At 34.9% G+C, this 22445-nt stretch overlaps 1 protein-coding gene across 10 annotated transcripts in view; it reads left to right on the forward strand.

The window, feature by feature from the left end:
• USP45 (ubiquitin specific peptidase 45) overlaps positions 1-21068 on the forward strand; it is a 64149-nt gene extending 43081 nt beyond the window's left edge. For 4 of the 10 annotated variants that reach the window (XM_024759301.1, XM_024759303.1, XM_024759302.1 and 1 more), the window contains 9 exons: positions 1753-1834; positions 3742-3833; positions 5717-5773; positions 6478-6621; positions 7917-8589; positions 10212-10309; positions 13619-13705; positions 16571-16724; positions 17308-21068. In XM_024759301.1, the coding sequence (XP_024615069.1) occupies positions 1753-1834; positions 3742-3833; positions 5717-5773; positions 6478-6621; positions 7917-8589; positions 10212-10309; positions 13619-13705; positions 16571-16724; positions 17308-17438 (1518 nt within the window). In that variant the 3' untranslated portion in view covers positions 17439-21068. Of the gene's footprint in view, positions 1-1752; positions 1835-3727; positions 3834-5716; positions 5775-6477; positions 6622-7871; positions 8590-10211; positions 10310-13618; positions 13706-13892; positions 13993-16570; positions 16725-17307 lie in introns of those variants that run through there. The other 6 variants (XM_024759304.1, XM_024759307.1, XM_024759306.1 and 3 more) reach the window with 6 other exon arrangements.
• Positions 21069-22445: the final 1377 nt, after the last annotated feature.

The following is a 22445-nucleotide window of genomic DNA, read 5'->3' on the forward strand; positions in this document are numbered from 1 at the left end:
CTTCTCCCTACAACCACCCCCAGAGTTAAAAGAAAAGAATGTTATTAGTACCATAAAAACTACCTACTTCTTTTTTTCAAATACTTCTTCCTCATCAGAGGCAACCACTATTTTGACTTTTACAGAAATCATTCCACTGCTTTTTCTTATAGTTTTTGAGAGCTACCTCTGTATGCTTAAATAATATATTGTTTAGTTTTATAAAACTGGGGGTGCTTCCCTGGTGGCGCAGTGGTTGAGAGTCTGCCTGCCGACGCAGGGGACATGGGTTCATGCCCCGGTCCGGGAAGATCCCACATGCCACAGAGCGGCTGGGCCCGTGAGCCATGGCCGCTGAGCCTGCGCGTCCGGAGCCTGTGCTCCGCAACGGGAGAGGCGACAGCAGTGAGAGGCCCTCGTACCGCAAAATAAAAAAAAAAGAGTCAGCTTTCGATTCATTTATTCTCTTCAATTTCTACTTTTATCTTCATTAACTCTTTCCTTATACTTTTGTTTGGTTTGATGTCCTTTTCTAAATTTATAAGTTGGCTGCTTAATTCATTTGTTTTTATTCTTTTCAACTGATTTAAATATATAAAGCTGTGAATTTTCTTCTGAACGGTGGGAAGTATCTTGGATTCTGATATGCAAAGTTTTATTATTCTCTGGGAAGTCTGCAGTTGGGTTTAATTTCTCTGACATAATAATTTTTTAACAGCAGATTTATGTATCATTTTCACACCAAGAAGTCCAGGTCTAACAGTGGTTTCACATATATGAAAACCTGTGATTAAGACTTTACTTAAAAAATATATTTTGAAAAATAATTAATAAGCTTTCCCCTCACCCCACTGTTAAAATGTGAATTAAAGAAGATTAAATTCATCCACTAAGTAGGACCATAATTAGTGTAAAAGATGATAATTTATTAGTTTAAATGTCTTTATTTTTGGAATATATATAGTTTTATTCTGAGAGTTTTTTGTGAGGTTGGATCTTTCCTAAAACACATGCAACAGATGTGGAACCATAAACTTTATCATTTACTAAGAGTTGCTAATGACTTTAACACATGATTGTTATTGACAACTAAATTCAAATAAAACAACACTTAAGATTTGGGCTCTTGCTGTGGAGGATATTCTGGACTTTAGTCATCTATGTATATAAGTAAAATAATCTACATGGAGGTCATAGTGACCAGTTTAATAGCTTCTTATATATTTATATTAAGATTTTCTTCACAGGTAAGAAATTTCCTATGGTCTATTTGTTACTTTTTGTCCTAATTAAGGAGTAAATCATTTTAGGGACAGAGTGGGGGAGAGGAAGAGAGGGGGCAGGAGACGGGGAGAGATAGGGGAGAGAAGGGAAAAGGAGAACTTACTCTAAACCTATAAGCAAAATGAAACTAGGCTGCTTGCTTTTTGTCGACTGAGGAAAATGCTTTAAACCCAAGAGAGAACCTAAACTTGGGAATCTTTGACTTTTGTTTGGGGGAGGATTTGGCATTAGAGCATTATTCATTAGTGGAATTTTAGAACTAGAAGAAAGGACATATTTGATTTTTTTAAAAATTCAGTCATTTTATTTTACTAGGGAACTGAGATCCACTGTACCTTGCTGTTTGAAAGTCCTCGTCTTATTAAGAGGATGAAGCTTGAGTTGATTGGCACTAAAACCAGATCCTATTTACAGGAACACAAAATAATGCTTTGAAAGAATATATTCTAGTATAGATTCTTAATAAATTCTTATTACTTTGTTTTATAGCGAATACAAGCTGGCATTCTCAAAGCATTTAACAACCCAACTACTAAAACTGCTGATGATGAAACTAGAAAAAAAGTCAAAGGTATGTTGACTATTTCACTATTAAAACTTTTTTCTAGAAGAAAATATTGTAAGTTTCTTTTTGGGGCAGGGAAAGGAACTGAGCATTATGTGAACTAATGGCCTTAAAAGGAGGGTGAACTTACTCCTGTGGCTGCAAGACAGTCTAATGAGTCATCGAAAGAAAATGTTAGAATCCATGTGAATTTTAAAAAATAAAAATAATATCAAATATACAGATTGACACTGATGCCCTTAAGTGAAGTATCTTATGGGAGACTTGAAAGGTTGTTGAAAGTAGCAACCTTGCTTAGAAGTTCACTTTTATCACATTGTATCATTTTGCAGTTGAAGTGTACTTAGATAGGTGGATTTATGGATATTGTCTAGTCTTAACTAGACAAAATGCTTCAGTGCTCCAAAAATTCTCCAAAAATTGCTCCCAATGCAAGGAAACCATTATTTATGAGAGTACTATTAAATCAAGCTTACATGTCTACTCCTAATGTTGAGTCTTCATCAGCCAAAATATGAGGCAGAAACCGTGATTAACTAATCAAAGATGATCATTTACAGTGATCAGTATTTAAGTGTGGATTTATATCCCATGTTATTAACGATTTACCTTGTCTGGAAAGTATATTCTGCCTTGAGATAGTAACCAGTGGTAATGTGTAGTCATCATTTATAGAAAATGTTTACAAATATTATTTGTATTTTACTCTCTTTTTTAACATCTGGGTTTTTTTGGTAGCATTACGTGTACATACTACACGTCTGTAATTTATAAACAAATATACATACATTATGATTGTATATTACAAAACTTTATGTGCAGTTAAAAGTTCAAGATTTTGAAAAATACACTCTCAAGTATACTTGTTCTCTTGTTTTCAGATAGTGCCATCTAGTGCATGTTTAGAATAACTGCTCATTTATTCCTTCACTTCTTTCCAGTTTTGTAATCTTAACTATTTTCAATCCCTTGTACAATTTTTGTTAATGAAACATCTTAGTTTAACATAACTTCTAAATAGTTATCATCATAATTAATAAATAGTTATTGATATATCCAGATAAAAGTCTGCTCTGTCATTCAGTGCTTCAAGTAATGTTCTAAAATGATTTAAAATGTTTTCATGAAATTTGAAGGTAGAGATCAAAAAAGGATAGAAGAAAAGTTTGAAAGAGGAGTGAATATGTTTTTTAATATGTTTTTCCCCATGGTTTACTATGGAAAATTTCAAATTTCCATTAGAGAGACTAGTATAATGAAGACCATGTACCTGTGTGCCCATCACCCCACTTAAATTACATTCAACTTATGGTGTATTATGTTTCATCTGTTCTCCCCCAACTACATATTATTTTGAAGCAAATCATAAGTATAATTTTCTTTTATTTATAAATATTTCCCAAAGAGAATAATTTAAACATTTTTATGTAACAGGAGTTACATATATAACTGAGTTAGTAATTGCCATGTTAGTTCTTTATCCTATGCAGTGTTTACTTGTCCTTTACTACTCTGTTGTTTCCATAGTTATGGTCCTGGCATCTGTAGTCCTAAATCATAATCTCTTTTCCCATCCCTCTATCTGCCTCTAGGATAGGCACAGAGGCTTTAAAGGGTTTGGTTGGAGCAGTTGAGTGTGGTATGAATAGTGGTTAATACTCTAATTATTTTACTTCTTAAGTTTAAGAACAGTTTGCTATTTCTTTGAGACTACAGTAGTTGATAGTCACATTTTCTCTGTGGAATTGTAAAGGAGAAAGACATTATAACATCATATAGTGAAATATATTATTAAATATGGTCCTGGAGATCTGCCTTATTCAGATTTCTTTTGATTCAATGGGAAAAAAGCCTATTACATTGTTAGGTTAATGGCTGACATGTTTTTTGCATTAAAAGTATTATTTTTACAGCATATGGAAGAGAAGGTGTGAAAATGAACTTCATAGATCGTATCTTTATTGGTGAATTAACTAGCACAGTCATGTGTGAAGAATGTGCAAATGTAGGTACTTTGGAATTCACTTCAACATGGAATAGATTATGGTCACATTGTTTTTATTGTTTTCTTTCACATGTAATCATCTGCAGTCATTTATTTTTATTTGTCACACATGACTACATAGTAGTTTTAAAAAGTCTTTTAAAAATATATCCTTCACTCCTAGAAAATAAACATAATGTATAATTTTTTTAAGTAAACGTGTTATCTAATTTTTCCTCTTGACACACCTGTGAAGTTCATTTAGCCTATTTTAATATGCTCCAATGTGTTAGCTACTCATTTGGATTGAAAATGAAAGAGAAACTTCTGCGAAGAGAGTAACTATGTTAATATAATTATGCATTGCCCTAAATTGTAATCCCAATAGAAATAACTTAATGTCATAACACAATTTAGGCTGATCTACTTTTTTTTTTTTTGCGGTACGCGGGCCTCTCACCGCTGTGGCCTGTCCCGTTGTGGAGCACAGGCTCCGGACGCGCAGGCTCAGCGGCCACGGCTCACGGGCCCAGCCGCTCCGCGGCATGTGGGATCTTCCCGAACCGGGGCACGAACCCGTGTCCCCTGCATCGGCAGGCGGACTCTCAACCACTGCGCCACTAGGGAAGCCCCTGGCTGATCTGCTTTTAAAGTTTACATTTATTTGATTTGTTGGAGTTGTTTTTAAGCAGACTTGACTCATCTTTGAATTTAGTGATAATTTTCATTTTGAATGCCGTCTGTACTTTAATAACTTCTTAAAGAATGTATAAATTTTTATAGGTTTCCAGTTGCTTGGTAAGGAATATTTCTGAAACCGTGTGACGTATGATAGGTTTCAACTTCTGTCAGATTTTAATCATAAAGGAGTCTTTATGTCCATCTTCCTGTCCCAGATTATGGAGTACATTTCCCCTCTAGTTTTATAAAGTCAGGATTATATATTATATCTCCTTCTAGCCTGTCATACTGAAGCACAGAATGTATCATCATGATATTACGGTTGACCCTTGAACAACATGGGTTTAAACTGCAAGGGCCCACTTATACGCAAATTTTTTTCAATAAATGCTATCAGTACTGCAGTACCACACAATGTGCATTTGGTTGAATCTGCAGATGTGGAACCCTGGATACTGAGCACCAACTGTAAAGTTATACTGTGTTTTTTGACAGTTGGGTGGGATGGGGGTCAGCATCCCTAAGCCCCGCCTTGTTCAATGGTCAAACCCCACTTAAATTTTTAGTATATTCAATGTAGAAGTTAATTTCTTTTTCACAAGCTAGAGAGTATCTTTTTTTTTTTTTTTTGCTGTACACGGGTCTCTCACTGTTGTGGCCTCTCCCGTTGCGGAGCATAGGCTCCGGACGCGCAGGCTCCGCGGCCATGGCTCCCCGGACCGGGGCACGAACCCGTGTCCCCAGCATCGGCAGGCGGACTCTCAACCACTGCGCCACCAGGGAAGCCCAAGTATCTTTTAAAATAGAATTATCCTAAGGAATCTACAAAACACAGTCAAGCTCTCTGGCTTTTTTCATGGCTTTTTCTTAACATTTCATATTTTATTTATGTTATGGCCATAATTTCACCAAAAATATGTTTATATCTTCAGTTAATCACTTTTATTAAACACAGTTTATTTTAGTTACTTTATGTATTACAGGTTAGTCATATTAACAGTATTATAAAATTCAGCTGGGTTGCATTTATTGACGTTTTGGGATATCTTGTTTTGATTAACAATATGTGTTGCTATACCCAATTAAATTACTGTTTGTTCCAGGAACGTTTTTTAACTTAAGATTTTAGTTGCCTGGGAAGTTTGATTTCTTTAAGACTTTACAAAACTACATTGTCTATATTAGAATTCTAACTGAAGTTCTCAATATGTTTTCTTTTTAAGATCTCCACAGTAAAAGATCCTTTTATTGATATTTCACTTCCTATAATAGAAGAAAGGGTAAGGAGAAAAAAACTTAAGTCTTTTTGTGAAGAGCATTTATAAATTCATATATTTAGGCATTTGTTGAGTATATTATTAGACATCTGAGCGTCATTACTTTTTATATACAGTAATTGAGTTTGTACAGTGTATGTGATATTGGAGTTTGTATATGTATGTGTAAAGTATGATATAGTTCTTTTATATATATATAAATTTATTTATTTATTTTTGGCTGTGTTGGGTCTTCGTTGCTGTGCACAGGCTTTCTCTAGTTGCGGCGAGCGGGGGCTACTTTTCATTGCAGTGCGCAGGCTTCTCATTGCAGTGGCTTCTCTTGTGGCAGAGCACGGGCTCTAGGTGTGCGGGCTTCAGTAGTTGTGGCACACGGGCTCAGTAGTTGTGGCTCGCGGGCTCTAGAGCACAGGCTCAGTAGTTGTGGTGCATGGGCTTAGTTGCTCCGCGGCATGTGGGATCTTCCTGGATCGGAGCTCGAACCCATGTCCCCTGCATTGGTAGGCGGATTCATAACCACTGTGCCACCAGGGAAGCCCCTATGATATAGTTCTTATTCTCAAGGAATTTAAACTTTTATGCTTCATATTTTGAGAATTAATGTTTAGGAAATTACATTTCAGATGAATTAGAAATTTTAAAAAATAGATGATATCCAGAATTTATTTCCTAAAGAAGCTTTGTGTTATATATATGGTATCTAATAGGTTTCAAAACCTGTACTTTTGGGAAGAATGAGTAAATATAGAAGTTTACAGGACACAGATAATGGTGAATACAGTGGCACTATTACTATAGAAAATACTCATCAACCTAGAGCCACCAAGAAGCATTCTTCATCTAAAGATAAGGTAAGATTATATGCATTTGTGAGACATCTGTTTTTTAAAACATTTTATTAAAAAACATTTCAAAAGTAAGGAAGTATGATAAACTCCCATGTACCCATTTCTCAGCGTCATAGTTATCATCTCACAGCTAACCATGTTTTATCTGTATCTATCCCACATTTCCTCCTCACCATCCTAGATTATTTTGAAATAAATCCCCAATATATCATATACTTAAATGTATATCTCTAAAAGATGCTTTTTAAAGACATAACTATTGTATCATTACTGTACCTAAAATATTTAAAACTTCTTAATAGCATAAATATCTAGTCATAATTAAAATTTCTGCAGTTGTCTCATAAAATACTTGTTTTTGCTTTTGAAAGCATATTTGAATTTAGGATCTAAAAAAGATCTATAGATTGCCATGTCTTTTAAATGTCTTTTAATCCACAGATTCCACCTTTTTTTTTTCTTTGCAGTTCATTTGTTGAAGTGATCATATCATTTTTTTCATCAGTCTCTCACATTCCCACATCAATAGTGTTTCATTTTGCATGCTATAGTAATTCAGTTTGTATGTTGTGGTAATTCATTTTGCATGCAGTAATTCATCTGCATGTTGTTAAGAGGTGCCTCTGTTCCTTTTGTTTCCTCTCTAAGGCAGTTAGGGCCTTATTAGGTTTAAGTTTGATTATTTATTTAATTTTTGGCAAGAAAACTTTTAAGTGGTGTTGTATATTTCCATCAGGAGGTGCACATCATGTTTGATGTTTCTCTTTCTGTAATGTTATCAGTCATTGATGACCATTGTCTAGACCCATTATTTCTCTAGGGACATACCTGGTTGATGAATTATGCCATCTACATTTAAAGACATCAATCTGAATTTGCACCTCATTAAAAAAACACTTTTTTACATGATATGATTTGTACTAACTTGGCAAATTGATGTATTACCAGATTTAACTTACTCTGTTAGAAGGTCCTTTAAGGGGCAAGACTACAGAGATTATGCAAAGGTTTACACTTGAAAAGCCTCCTTCATAGCACTGTTCTACAAAAGTCCTGTTCCCTCTCCATGAATAGGTAACCATTATTGTCGGTTTCTTGTGTAAAAGTTTATTTTCAAATTAGAGCTCTTTGTTAGCATATCTTCTATTGATTGTACTTTGAGTAGATTTAGGAAATGGATTTCAGAGGTACTAGAAATAGTATTTTAGAAATTGTCGAATGTTTAAATAAGACTTACTGGCATTTATTTTCAGTAAGGTCACAAGATTCTTTTCTCTGAAAACACTATCAACTTACAGAATCAACTAATTCATGGCAGAAAATGTACAAGAAAATTGTCACCTGGAGAAGATAAAGCTGTTGTCATATACCAGAAAAATGAAAACCTTGAAATGAATAGAGACTCCTCATCGTTTGCAAGCATCGTGCACACTGAGTCGGCTCTGACTGAAAGCCCTACCGACGGCAGTGAGAAAGAAGCCAGCCTTTCTGAAAGTAGTGTTGGTGCTGACAGCGAGGCTTCAGAGTCTGAAAGTGCTCCTAAGCAGACTTCGTTGTTGAGATCCAGCAGTGGATACTATGTGCACACAAATGGACACCTTCGCCATCCGTCAGAGAGTGAACCACTCACCAAGGAGGGTGACGGTGGTGATGAGGGAGTGGCTGGAGCTATTTCTGAACTTCATCTGAGCAGCACTGGAACTGGAGATAGGGTTCTTGACAGAGAAAATCAGCCACTAAACGTTTCAAATAATTTGTGTTTTTCAGAGGACAAGCATATGGTGTCTTACAGCCCCCAAAATGCTTTTCAGACCCTTTCTCAGAGCTATATAACCACTTCTAAAGAATGTTCAATTCAGTCCTGTCTCTATCAGTTTACATCTATGGAATTACTAATGGGGAACAACAAGCTTCTGTGTGAGAACTGTACTGAAAAGAAACAGAAGTACCCAAAGGAAACCAGTTCTGCAGGTAAATATTTAGCTTAATTTTTTTTAAGCATTCATGGATTATCTGATAAACAGTGACTAGTGGGTTATAGATCCCACAAAGAGGAGCCTAAGAACCTTGTCTGCGTACTTTAGCTGCTTGGAGGCAGGGGTTGTCTTATCATATTTGTACCTCAACACTGAAGACACTGACTGGGCAGAGTGACTTTTCAGTAGATTTTTGTTGAAATAAATTGAAGGACAGGAAGTATCCATCTCTGCCTCGAAAATGCAGACCCACATAATCTTATTTCAGGAAACTAGCTATCTGAAATCTTTCCAGAAAAAAATTCTGTAAAACTTAAAATTACAACACTAGTGAGATTAATGTTCTTCATAAATCCCATCAATCTAGTGTAAAGTCATATCATAAGATATAAATTTGAAGATTTTAAGTAACTGTATGTTATAAAGCTAGCAATATAATAACTACTTTGTTGACCAGAGAAAAGTAGAAAAGGGGGATTTGTCAAGTAAAAATTTCTGGTGTACCTCTAGCCTTGATTAAATGGAGAGAACACTCTGATTACTTGGTGACTAGTTGTTTCAAAATGCAGGTTTTATTATTCAGGTATGATGAGTCTAACAGATAAGGAGACGATTGCCACTGAAAAGATAGTTTATTACTTATAGTTCCCAAGAGGAGGTGGCATGCTGAGCCACGCCACACAGGGCCACAAGGGGAAGCACCAGTGTTGGTCAGGAGACAGAGGGAGCAAGGGGGAAAATGCAGGCAGGAGCCTTTGTTGTGGTTTCTAAGGGGAGGAATGGATGCGGCAGGATAGACAGGCTTAGGATTGACTAGTTTTGAAATTTTCAGTGGACTCTGCAGTATAGGGGCTGTCCCTAGCTGTCTGGTACCTGGCTCTGGTGTGATTAGGGAAGGTGAATAGTGGCCTAGAGTTATTAGAGCTCAATAAAGGAGGTGGTTGGGATATGGGTTTTGGATTGGTTGTTTTGCATATGAAAGGCACACTTAAGTTGTTTAGTATCTAGGAATTAGCTAGATCTGGGAAAGGCCCTTTCCAGTGTCAGCAAGGCTCCAGATGTCAAAGCATCAGAATAAAGACATGATTAATACATTAGTAATTAAAGAAATGTCTATATGGGAGAGGAAGAAATGCCAGCTTACATTAATCCCAGTTAAATATGCAATTAGCCATATTCAAATCCTATCACAAGTCTTTTTTAACAACCTCTCATTGAAATGACCCATCATTCCCATGATACATGATCTCTTTTCACTGCAATGAGTAATGACCCAGTTTTTTCAACTACAGGTGTGTTTCTGTTGTTCTTTGACTGGTGGTCATTGACATAAGTCACTACTGGTCTATTTGCTTTCCAGTTTCCAAAGTTATGTTGCAAGTGTCACCTCCCCTATTCTTTCTCCTTATAAGTGTGTGCCTTAAAAAATACTCCCTTTCATATTAGTGGAGTTTTGGGGACGAGTAGAGGCTCCCTGTAATCAGAGGTCTAATTTCTTTTTTAACATTTTTGAAAATGTGGTATGATGCTTCTATTTAAATGTTTACTGTATTATAGGGTAGATAATGTATAAGATGGAAATTTACAAGTAACTTTGTTATCTTGTATTTTATGCAGAAAAGAAAGCAGGAGGGGTTTATACTAATGCCAGGAAGCAATTGCTCATTTCTGCTGTTCCAGCTATCCTAATTCTCCATCTTAAAAGATTTCATCAGGTAAATTCCCTTTAGTAACACTATATACATTTTCATCATATGTTTTGCAGAGCCCTAAGTCTTGTAAATTACTGTCAAGGATTAGACAGTAATTTATTGAATTTAAAAATTTGTCATATGAGGGACTTCCCTGGTGGTCCAGTGGTTAAGACTCCGTGCTCCCAAGGCAGGGGGCCTGGGTTCCATCCCCGGTCAGGGAACTAAGAGCCCACATACTGCAACTAAAGATTGCACATGCCGCTGCAACAAAGACTGGGCAGCCAAATAAATAAATATTAAAAAAAAATTTGTCATATAAGATTTATTGCTTTTTCATCCATAATAGCTTACAAGACTTTTCTAAATAAGATTGTTTAATTCACAATATTTGAAGACTTAGGTGGTCGGAACCTCAGTGGCATGCGTGCGTGTGCACGCGCGTGTGTGTGTGAATGGAAAATAAGATTTATTAAGAACCCTTAGAAGCAGAGAAATAACAGGGTGCACATAACTTTCTGAGCTTTCATTCCAATGAGAGTTGTACGTGGGCTGGGTGTGGTTGGCTGGGACCAATTGCAAAAAGGGCTGCAAGGCAGGCCCCACTCTTGTAGGACTAATGGGAGAGAACCTAAATATAATGTATCAAGTTTTTATCTAATTGTTCATAGTTTTAATTCAATGCCTTGTCTCTCTCTCTCTGTTTTTTTTTTTTTTTTTTTTTGCATTTGATAAAACGATTTTAAAGTTTCTCTGGAAGAAACTTTAATAATTAAAACAGTATGGTCAGAATTGTCAATAAATAAAATTTGAGTATAATTTAAAGCTCTTTTGTTATGATACAGGATGAATCTCAAATCAGTTGGGGAAGAGGCTAGATTACTCAGTAAAGGACTTAGGAAAGATGGGTGTTTGAAGAAACAAAAATTTAGAGCTTCCTTCCAGACCATATATATCAATACTATTTTCAGATAAATGTTTTTTAATTGTATGAAACAAATTATCAAAAGACTAGAAGAAAACTTGATGAAAATTATTAACCTGACCTCTGTGTGAAAGATTTTCTAAGTATAAAACCCTTGAAAGAAATCTCAAGGGAAGAGATTGAAAGCTTTGAGTATATATTTGCAACATTTCAGGTGGGCCACAGATGGGCAGGAAGAGATTTTTCTCTATACCCCCATCCCTATCCATGGAAATTCGATTAAGTTCTTGATTTTCTATAGCCAACATTACAGAAACCCAGTGGAGATGAAATGGCCATGGAGAGCAGAAGCAGATGTATTGAGTCTCATTACATCAGAATGTGAAATAGAAGGTGTATATCTGCAGTGACTCTGTGTGAATGAGATAGGGTCATGCCAGATCTGAGAATGATGTAGCACAGTTATTTTATATTTGGTACTTGCATCCCTTTTAGGAACAACTTACAGAAAGAATTCATGCCCTTAAAGGGAGATTTTTATAGATATCTCGGTCCCTTCTTGTTCTCAGCCTAAATGTAATGTCTGCAAAGCCACGTTCTCATTCTCTGGGACTGTGAATTTTACGGATCAGATTCTCTAAGCAATGTCTTTGCTTCTAGTTTTTCAGTGTCCCTGAAAGCCTGTTTCCCTGTAGTAACTTTAGAGTTGTATATCAGAAACATCCACAGCACTGAAAGGCAAATCTTAACAAGATAGAGCTCTTTGTCCTAAATATGGCAAATGATTAATATTGTAAGTATGTAAAGAGCTCTTAAAGATCAATAAGAAAAATATCAAGACTCTAATAGTAAAATGGTAAAGAACATGAATTGACAGTTCATAGAAGAAGTAAAAATTCCAAGAAAGTATGAAAGGTCCACTCTTTCCAGCAAAACAAATGCAAAATAAAATGGCAGTGAGATTCCTTTTTTAGCCTGTCCAAATTGGCAAAGATCATAATAGTGTTGATAGAAGTCTCTTCTAATAAGGGGTAATTTCTCAATAGCAAAGTACCGTCTGGGGAGGACACATTAGCCTGAAATGATCTCAGACAGTGCTGGTACCAGCTGCTTATAGAGGTCACCTGATGAGAAGAAAGGAGGCAAACAAATTAAATACATATTAAATAATTATTCCAGACATATGACTTCATAATTTCATGTCTGATATCATGTTAAGACTTCTAAAGATTACTTGAAAATACAAATCACTATGTGGCTATATTTTGGTCAAAAAATAAGTTTTTTTTTTTTTTTTTCTTTAAAGGTAAGAAATAGGCAACAGAACTGTAGTAAAAGTTATGTGATTAGTATGCAAATAAAAAGACTAGTCGTTGAAGTAAGTCATGAAAGCTTTGCATAAAAGGTTGCATCTGTTAATTTTGTCGACCCAAACAACTCAGATTTAAGTATCTTGTTATTCCAAGAGAGTCTGTTTCTATTTGTGGGTTTCTTATCCAATATCTTCAGTGGTCTATCAGCAAATTTTTATCATTACTTAAATGCAAAGTGTACATTTTTCAAGGCCTGCCTTTGGAAACTAAAAGTAGGGAAAGAAATAGAGCTTGCTTAACAACATGAATATTCATTTTGATTTATATAATATGTAATGTTTACTTTTACTGTTAAAATGATTTGAGTGTTCAGATTTTTCTCTTTTTAATGAATGAATATCACTGAATTTTAGAACTGAAGGGACCTAATATGATCCATTTATACCCGTTTTCTGCCTTGATCTAGATGAGGTTGTCTAGAGTCAAGACAACGGTTAACCAGTCGTTGAGTTAGGCCTAGAACACCAGACTCCTGACTCTTCAGTTGAGTACATTTTTATGATAGCATATGTATCAGTAGCTGAGCTTTTATCACATTGAATTTATTTTCCCGTAAGTGTTGAAAGGCACAGTGAAAGCGATTATTTTCATATTGTTTGTGGTAAAAATACCCATGTAAATGAATGATCTTTGCAATAACAGTTTATGAAACCTAATTGAGAACTTAGTCATATATCAGTTTTGGACTGTTCATTAGTCATATTTTTATATCTATGAAAAAAGGTCAAGGATTCCTCTTTTTTTTTTTTTTCTTTGCGGTACGCGGGCCTCTCACTGCTGTGGCCTCTCCCGCTGCGGAGCACAGGCTCCGGACGCGCAGGCCCAGCGGCCATGGCTCACGGACCCAGCCGCCCCGCGGCATGAGGAATTCGCCCGGACCGGGGCACAAACCCGCGTCCCCTGCATCGGCAGGCGGACTCTCAACCACTGCGCCATCAGGGAAGCCCTAGGATTCCTGTTTTGGTTTTAATTAACAAACGCAATGATCTAGATTAAGTTTGTTGCATTAAGAAAAATTTGTTGTTGTTTTTTGAGGCTGGCCTGAGTCTTCGCAAAGTAAACAGACATGTAGATTTCCCACTGACGCTTGACTTAGCACCATTCTGTTCTGCTACCTGTAAGGTATAGTATATTATTAAGATATTTAATTGTCATACAAATAATATGCTTCAAAGTATCCTATATATTGTTTATTAGGCCGTGTCTTCCTCTCTCCCTCCCACCTTCTCTCTCTCTCCCCCTCCTTCCCTCCCTTTCTTCCTTCCATCCAACACTTAACACACTATCACTTTTGTCTTTTGGGAGATAGAATAAGTTGAAAAGATGCATAAAGCATGAGCGGGGCACGATGTTCATGAAGATCAGAGCTGCTTGTAAATGCTGCTAGAATCAGATAGCTGCTGAGAGAAGTAAGCAGATTTTGTGCCCTCTCCTGTTCCTTGTGAATGTTGTGCTTAATTGACAGTAGTTTTAGCAGTTGAAGAGGTCTTTATCTTTTGTAAATCGATATACTAGTGCACTGTTTTTCATGCCATTTCATGTACACTACTGAGAATAGTGTACTTGTGAACTGAGTATGATACTTTACAATTACTAATACTTTAATACTTAGATATAGAAAGCAAATTGGTTTATAATTGCTCGTACTTGTATGTAAGAACTCTGTAGGTGAAATTGATGACTTTGCTTTCCGTGAGGGAACTGCACAGTTCTAGGGTAACTAACATGTTGTCCTGCTCACAATTACTGGTTAGCAGTCTAGGATTTGTGATACATAAACTTACTGAACTTAATACTTTCAATACATTGATCAATCAAAGCGAAATATCTTAAATGCAATTTGTCAGTGAATCCAATTCATCTGCTATGGAATACTAGCACTATCTGTCAATTATTCACATTCAGTATTCACAGAATTTGATAGTATGGTAAACAAAATATCTAGCAATCTCTGTATTAAACTTACAGAAACATATTTTTTAGAAGTACCTATTATGGAGAATTTCCAACATACACCAAAGTAGACAGAACAGTACAATGAACCTCAAGCACACATCACCTTGCCTCCAAACCTTAGATATATGGCCAGTCCTGCCCCATGCACATGCTCATCTACTTCCTCCTCTTATATTATTTTTTTTCTCTTACGTTATTTTGAAGCAGGTATCAGACATCATTTCATTCATAAATCTTTTCCTATACGTGTCTCTAAAAGATAAGAATCACCCCCACCTTTTTAAACGTAACCACAATACCACTTTCACACTAAAAAAATTAACAATTTTTTTCATATCATCTAGTGTATATATTTCCAGTTGTCTAATAAATGAAATTTTCAAAATGCATTAGTATCAAAGTAAGGACTACACATCATGATTGAAAAATATCTTTTAGTCCCTTTTAATATACAGTGTCCCTTTCGCATCTCTGCCCCTTGCAGTTTATTTGTTGAAGAAACTGGATCATCTTTCTGGTAGTTTCCTATAGTTTAGATTTTGATGATTATTCCTCTATCCTCTTTATTTCCTACAGATAGGTAGTTGGATCAAGAGAGGCTTGAACAGTTTCAGGTTTGATATTCCTCCCACTCCCGGTAAGGCTATTTCATAGGGAGTGTTCTGTTCTTTCATCAGGTGGCACATAAATGCCAGTTACCTTTCTGTGATATTAGCAACCAGCGTTGCTCAATGAGTTCATTAAGAATTACAGAATTGTAATCCTGTTATTCTTTCTTCATTTATTTGCTAGAATACTTCTATATAAAGAGAAATTCCTTTCATCTATTTAGTTATCTTATGGTATAGTTCTTACCGAAAAGACAGAGTAAATGCTCAGTTCTCTCCCCCTCCCCCTTTTAAACCAGTTTTCAGAATAATGAATTAATTCACTGTCATCCTCAAACTGTGATCAGTTAATTTATCATTATGAATTCACGGATTTAAACACATTAATAATATTTCAATTTACTGCACTTTTCTTTTAATTCGTGGTCTAATACGTTAGTCTAATGGGTCTATGTTGGCTACTGAGAGCCACTTCAAGTTGGCTCCTGGGTTCTTTTGACATGACCCTTGTGGTTGCTCTCTGAGTGATTATGCCACCAACTGGATATTCATTTGCTTAATTTTAAAATTTTCATTTTTAGGGATTGTTACTTAAATTAAAATTTTTTTAATAATTACATAAAATATTTATGTAGTTCCAAAGTCAAATGTATAAAACAAGGTAAATTCAAACAAGTGTAGTTTTTCTCCATGTCTGTTCTACCTGTTTCTTTCCTCCCTTTTTAGATAACCATTTTTTCAAATTATTGTTTATTCATCTATTATTTTTTTTAAATGTAAACAAATAGGTATATATATCTGCATCTCGCCTCTTTAATAATTATAGCTTACAATATGTATCCTTTTTTCTACCTTATTCTTAACATTGTATCCTGGAGATTATTTCATAGTAGTATTTAGAGATAGTCTGCCCTCCGTTTTTCAAATAGCATAGTACTCTATTGTATGGATGCATTATAGTTTATTCAATCAGTCCCCAATTTATGGACATTTGAGTCTACTCCAGTTTTTTGATATTACAAATAATCCTGCAATCACTAGTATGGTACATGTCTTTTTACATATTGCTCATGTTCCTGTCCTAGAAAAAGGATCGATAAATCCAAGAGTAATACCTGTGTAACTTAGCTAGATAACGTGAAATATCCCTGAATAGGGGTGTACCCCTTTGCGTTCCCATATGAGAGCGTTCTTTTCCCTACAGCCCAGCTAACAGAGAATGTTGTCAAGCTTTTTCATTTTGCTGGTCTAATACAGGTGGGAACATATGCCAGTGTAGTTTTAATATGCATTGCTCAAAAAAAAAAAAAAAAAATGCATTGCTCTTATTTTAAGTAGGACTTGCATTTGGCTTAATTTTCCTTATAATAAGAGTTCACTAAATATTACTAATTAATTTGAGGTTTTTTTCTTTGTCTAAAAGAATGTAAGTGTGGGAGATAAAGTCCTCTATGGTCTCTATGGCGTAGTGGAACATAGTGGCTCAATGAGAGGAGGCCACTACACTGCTTACGTGAAAGTGAGAACACCGTCCAGGAAGTTACTGGAACATATCACTGGAAAGAAAAATGTACCTGGTATGCCATCCTAAGTTTATTTTATTCCTAAAAACAAATGAATTCATTCTTCCTTTTCTGGAAGAGGTAAGTTCTTTCATGGATACTTCAAGTGGATTCACTTTAAGTGAGGAAAACCTTTAAGAGTACCTAGATAATCTTAAATATCATAAAACTGTACCCTTCAGGTCATGTGAAGTGACACCCAGTTTTTCAAGGTGTTAAGTCATCGTGTATTGCAGTGGAATAGCATTTTATTTAACAATATCAATAGTTTTTAAAGACATACCAGGTCCTCAGACTAGAGTTGGAGTTGAAAATTTGCTTCAGCAAACGAACTGTGTAATTTCTTCCTTCTCTTTTAGTGCAGATGCCCTTTTCCTTGAATAAATAAATATTCATAAGACTAATATTTCATAGATATTTAAAGTAAATGATACTAATATTAACGCTTTGAAAGAGTTCATTTTGGAAGATGTTTAGCCCAAGAAGAAACAGCCTTATGCAATAAAGTCTAGCATTAGAGTTTGTGATAAATGTGTTGTCTCTAATGTAAAGTCAGAACATACTTATTGTAAAATTATATTTCTTTTTGTTTTGTTAGGTTTGAAAGAACCTGATAGTGAGTCAGCAGGCCAGTGGGTCCATGTTAGTGACACTTACGTGCAGGTGGTTCCAGAATCAAGAGCACTTAGCGCACAAGCGTACCTTCTTTTTTATGAAAGAATATTATAATTATTTGTTAATTGTTAATGGTAATGATTATTTAGATCACTTTTATTTAAATGCTGCAGCGACAACCATTATATGCAATGTGTCTTTGTAGTCTTTTCTGTAGGAATGGCATGTCCCTCAAATGCTCCTGGACATGTTTACCATTTTGGTGAATCCTTTTAAAGTAAATTAAATTTACTAAATGCTTTCAAAATTATATTCTTAAAATAAATGTAAACACATGTTTTTAAAAACATATTTGTCCTGGCCAAAAAAACCACAGAATTTACAGTAGTAGAGGAAACTCCTTTATAATGTGGCTTATTACTACAAGCATTCAGAAATGATGCTGGCTAAGTCAAATCATTCCTTTAAAACAGTGTTTCCCAAATGTGAGTCAATACCACCTTTCTGTTTTCATATATATATGTATATATATCTCCTATGCCATTGTTTACTTATTATTTTTAAGCTTATTTTTTTAGCCTTTTTAAGCCATAGTCTTATTTTGAGCATATTCTACATTTTATGTGCTAGTTACATTTTTTCCTAATAAACATTAAAATAAATATATAACTAAAGAAAAATTGCTCATTCCTGTAGCACTTCACTAAAAATCATCTCAGGGCTATCCAGTGGTATATTACACTGCTGTGTGGGACACATTGCTATAACATATACTTACACAATTGGCATACTGACCTGGTCATATTTTGTATGATTCAACCATATAAAAAGGTACCACTGTAGCTTCAGTAATATGGATTTACAAATAATATACTGGTTAGCTTATTGCTTTGAGGTTTTGAGAACTGGAAAAATACTGAAATATTTTATCAACATATTATTTGCAGCCTATTCCTGATGGAGTTGAGAATAATTTGCAAGTGATTAGCCAGTCAAAATATATTTATAGATAATTGTTACATGCAGAATTGGTAAATAGAAGTTGTTAATCCATATGGGACCATAGGATACCTTTGAAATGTAAATTACCAAATCATATTTGTAAATGATAGAGAATTCTATTCTTATTATGCTTAATAGGAAAATGTAATACATTTTCTAGTTCTGTAGATCAGTAAATATTAATCATAGTTTTGGGGTTTTGAGATCACCTTTTATCTTCAGCAAGCATCATCAGTAAGTTCAAAAAGGTTTAGTTTTTATTTTAATGGAGCATAAAGTTGGCATTTTGGATTTTCTTTTAAAATAATTAATAGCAAACATATGGTAGTTTTTCTCCCCTAGAAAACAAATTATTAAGCTGTCAAAACTTGGCATGAAAATGTTACCATTACTTAGGCTTAAATTTTTAAAAAATGACTACTTTGGTGTTACATTATTAAATCAAAACACATAACTGCATGGTTCAAGCATCCTAATCATTAGGGCTAACGAATGATAGTACAGGCAGATGCTGGGTAAGTGCCTGGTCCTAGTTCATTCTCCTCTTGTTAAGGAAGGATAAGAATAATGGCTGTAGTTAATGTGTGGAAATATTTCATGAAGACTCTCACCCTTCTTAATATTTAAGTATATGTAATATTATCAAGGTTACCAGTGCCGCCTTTTGATATATGGATGAATGGAATTGTGATTAGTGTTAAAGATGGTAATAATGTACGAAATTCAGAGCTTAAAAATGTCATTGCATAAATTGTATTTTCAAGCTGTTGAAATTTCAATAATAGTGGTTTTCTTGATTTTTAACAGTGAAATGATGGAGAAATGTATCTTTATAAGTTAACCTGTAAACTCAGGTTGTGTCATGTAAAAGGTAAACAGTGTTTAAAGTGTTTTCTGTTTAATTGTAATGCATTAACATTGAAGACTTCAGTACCAGAGCAGTGAAATTTTTTGAAAACTATTAGTTAATCCTCTTTATTCAAGTCAACCGTCTTGGTAATGACAATTACCATCCCCTCCCCCAAATGTAAATATTAAATTGTCTCATTTTTCTCCTAGAAAAGATACCATTAAGAGGCATGAACTTTTCATTGGATGGTCACCTGCTTCTTATTTCATTGATAGATGGATAGATGAAAGAGAGAGAGAGAGAAAGAAAGAAAAGAAAGAAAGAAAGAAAGAGGGAAAGGAAGCAAGAAAGGAGGGAAAGAAACAAGACCATTCTTTTCTGTTGCCTCTTGGCTTATCCCTTAGAGTTAAGTAGAGATGGTAAGTGATAAGTGAGGGCAAGAATCAAGGAAAGTGCCTAGTTCCTCTTTTCATTGGATGCCAGGAAATGAACTAGTGCTAAATTTATCAAATTAGGAGATCTTTTAAGCTTTATTCTGAATACCAGTTAAGACTGATTTTTCATTAAGTGAGTGATACATTGTAGCTTCAGAACATTACCTCAGTACTCAAATACCACAGTAGTTTTTATGCTTAACTTTACATTTATTCATTAAGTATATATTTATTGAACATCTACTAAGGGTCAGGCCCTGGGCTGACACTGTTTTAACATGTTTTAAAATGAAGAGGCCTATGTAAGTTTTAGACATTATTCTAGAAGTAATAAGATACTTTTATTTTCATTGCCACAGTGTTAAATGAGTTAATTCTGAAATCTGTTTTTTTGTGGCCTAAAGTTTATGAATGCTTTGCTTGTCCAGGTCTGCTGGTAATGGAATAAATTTGATTTTGAGATCTAAGACTTTCCTAAAGATAGCTTTTGTAATAGAGAAAGTATGTTAAGTTACACATGGATCTACATTTAAATTTTTGTTTTTATTTTGAATATTTCCAAAGCACATTTGCAGGGGTACTAAATTGTGAGCTACTTTAGTAACAGTGGCTTCCAGATGACCTCAGGAAACAGTACAAATCAGTGAGAATGTTTACAGATCCTCAAAAAAACTACTATAGTGTTTGGCGAAATGAATTTAAGAAGTAAAACGGGAGTTTAACTAGCTTTATTTAGAAACTGGTTTATATCTAACCTCGGGTTCCCCTAGTTTTTCCATGTTTAAAATGATACATTTTTGACTATATGCCAATTATGTGAATATTTTTGACATAACCAAATGTATGTTTATATTTAAGATTTTGTCATTTAATGTTTTTAAAACTGATGTGAAGGCCACCTTTTTGAGTGGCCAGGGAGAGTGGTGTCAGTTCTAAGAGCAGTTGATACCTGTTTTCTTATTGTAAATGTGCCAACAAGACTATTTTACTATGATACGTATTTAAGAGCTCTTAGTTCGCATGTTTGACTTTAGTCAATGATTTTATATGATATCTGAATAAAATTTCCTGAGGATTAAGCTGTGAAATATATAACCTTCATCTAATTTTTGAGGTATAAAATAGTATCTTGCCTACTTTTATTAAATTCATACTCATAATTTGTCTGCGTGCTACCTGAAAAAATAAGCCTAAACCAGATATGTTATGTGCAATAAAAGTGATTCTTTATATATTATCTGCTGCATTAAGAAAGACTATTTTTAGATATTTAAAATGTTCTGGTTCATGTAGAAATCCATCAATTCAAATCTATTTAAAAGATAGATGACTATATTTTTTAATTTTGAATAATAATTGATTATATATATCATTCCTACCATTTTATCTTTTTTTTGCAGTGTTTTTGGAAAATAGCTGTGTAACTTATGGAGCATTATTTTGATGTTACTGTATAAACATGCATAAAATATTAAATTCATATTTATGTTTCAAGATTGGTCCTGGAGTTTTTTTCAATGCACATTATTGACAGAATATTTTGTGTACAAACACTGTATTTACTTACTTAGCTATATTCAAAATATCCTTCCTATTTCAGAAGTTTATCGTTTCCAAATAAAATATCTCATGGGCCTCTTTCATTCATATTTCAGTGTCTGCCAAGGGTGAGTCTTCATCCTTTCAGATGTTTCTTTGAGTTTTTTAGGCAGGATAATTCATTAGGAAACATTTTGTCTACCTTTTTGTATTTAACCTTTTTTAGGTTATGAAGCTCTTTGAGATTATAATGAATGTTATAGACCATCTTTCATATTTATCGAATATCTGCTGTGTGGTAGGCATTGGGGATACAGCATTGACCATGGGAGATAGAAATCTCTCTAAGAAGTGAGGAAATAGACATTCTAAGAAGTGAAGATTAAAGAAAAGATATTTCAAATGGTAAATGATATGGAGAAAAATCAAGCAACATTACCCACAGAGCCATATGGGAATTAAGGTCCATGGGATGAAGGATGTTCTAGGGATAAAAGATGTATGATATTAGTCCTGATAGTCCCAAAGAGAAGCTATGAGTGTTGGAGGAAGTGGAGGGTTTTAATTCTGGGGCCCTCTCCTCACTCCTGCTAATGGCAATAGAGAGGCTGGGAAGGGAAATCTTGGCACTTACATCTTCTTAGAAAAATATATGCCCCAGATTTTTGTATGTAATTTCAGAGGCTCACAGACCCCCTGAAGCCATTTTCATACATTTTTTTTAAGTTGCACTCAGGCAGAAATATCTAAAATGTTTGCATTCCCATATGTATTAGAATAGGCTGGGTTATGCTGCAGTAACAAATAACTTCACATCCCAGTGGCTTAGCACAACAAAAGTTTATTTCTTCCTCACCCAAAATCACTGTGAGTCTGGTCAATCTGCAAAAGCAACTGTTTTCCAACTGGTGACTCTGTATTCCTCTGGCTGATTGTCTTCTGGCTCTATCATTTTAATGCCAGGCCTCTTCACTGGCAGGGGAGGAGAACACTAAAGGTCTTGCATCAGCAATGAAATTCTTCATCTTGGATGCGTTGCGCACAACCCAGTGGCCAGAAATAGTCACATTGGCCCTGCCTAATTGCAAGGAAAGATGGGTAGGAAAGAGTAAGTCTCCCAGGGCTCAGAAGAAAAGGAGAATGGACTAGAAGTCTCTCACAGTCTACCCTCTGGTCACCAAATACTCAGCTCTTCTTTCTACACGTGGAACACAGTGACTCCCTTTTCAAGAGAAACAGCCCCAAAGGACCATCCACCATTCCAGAACCAGGCTCTTTGGAAGTGCTATGTCAGGT

Source organism: Neophocaena asiaeorientalis, unplaced genomic scaffold (genome assembly GCF_003031525.2).
Source record: "Neophocaena asiaeorientalis asiaeorientalis breed wild unplaced genomic scaffold, Neophocaena_asiaeorientalis_V1.1 scaffold505, whole genome shotgun sequence".
NCBI classification, from domain to species: domain Eukaryota; kingdom Metazoa; phylum Chordata; class Mammalia; order Artiodactyla; family Phocoenidae; genus Neophocaena; species Neophocaena asiaeorientalis.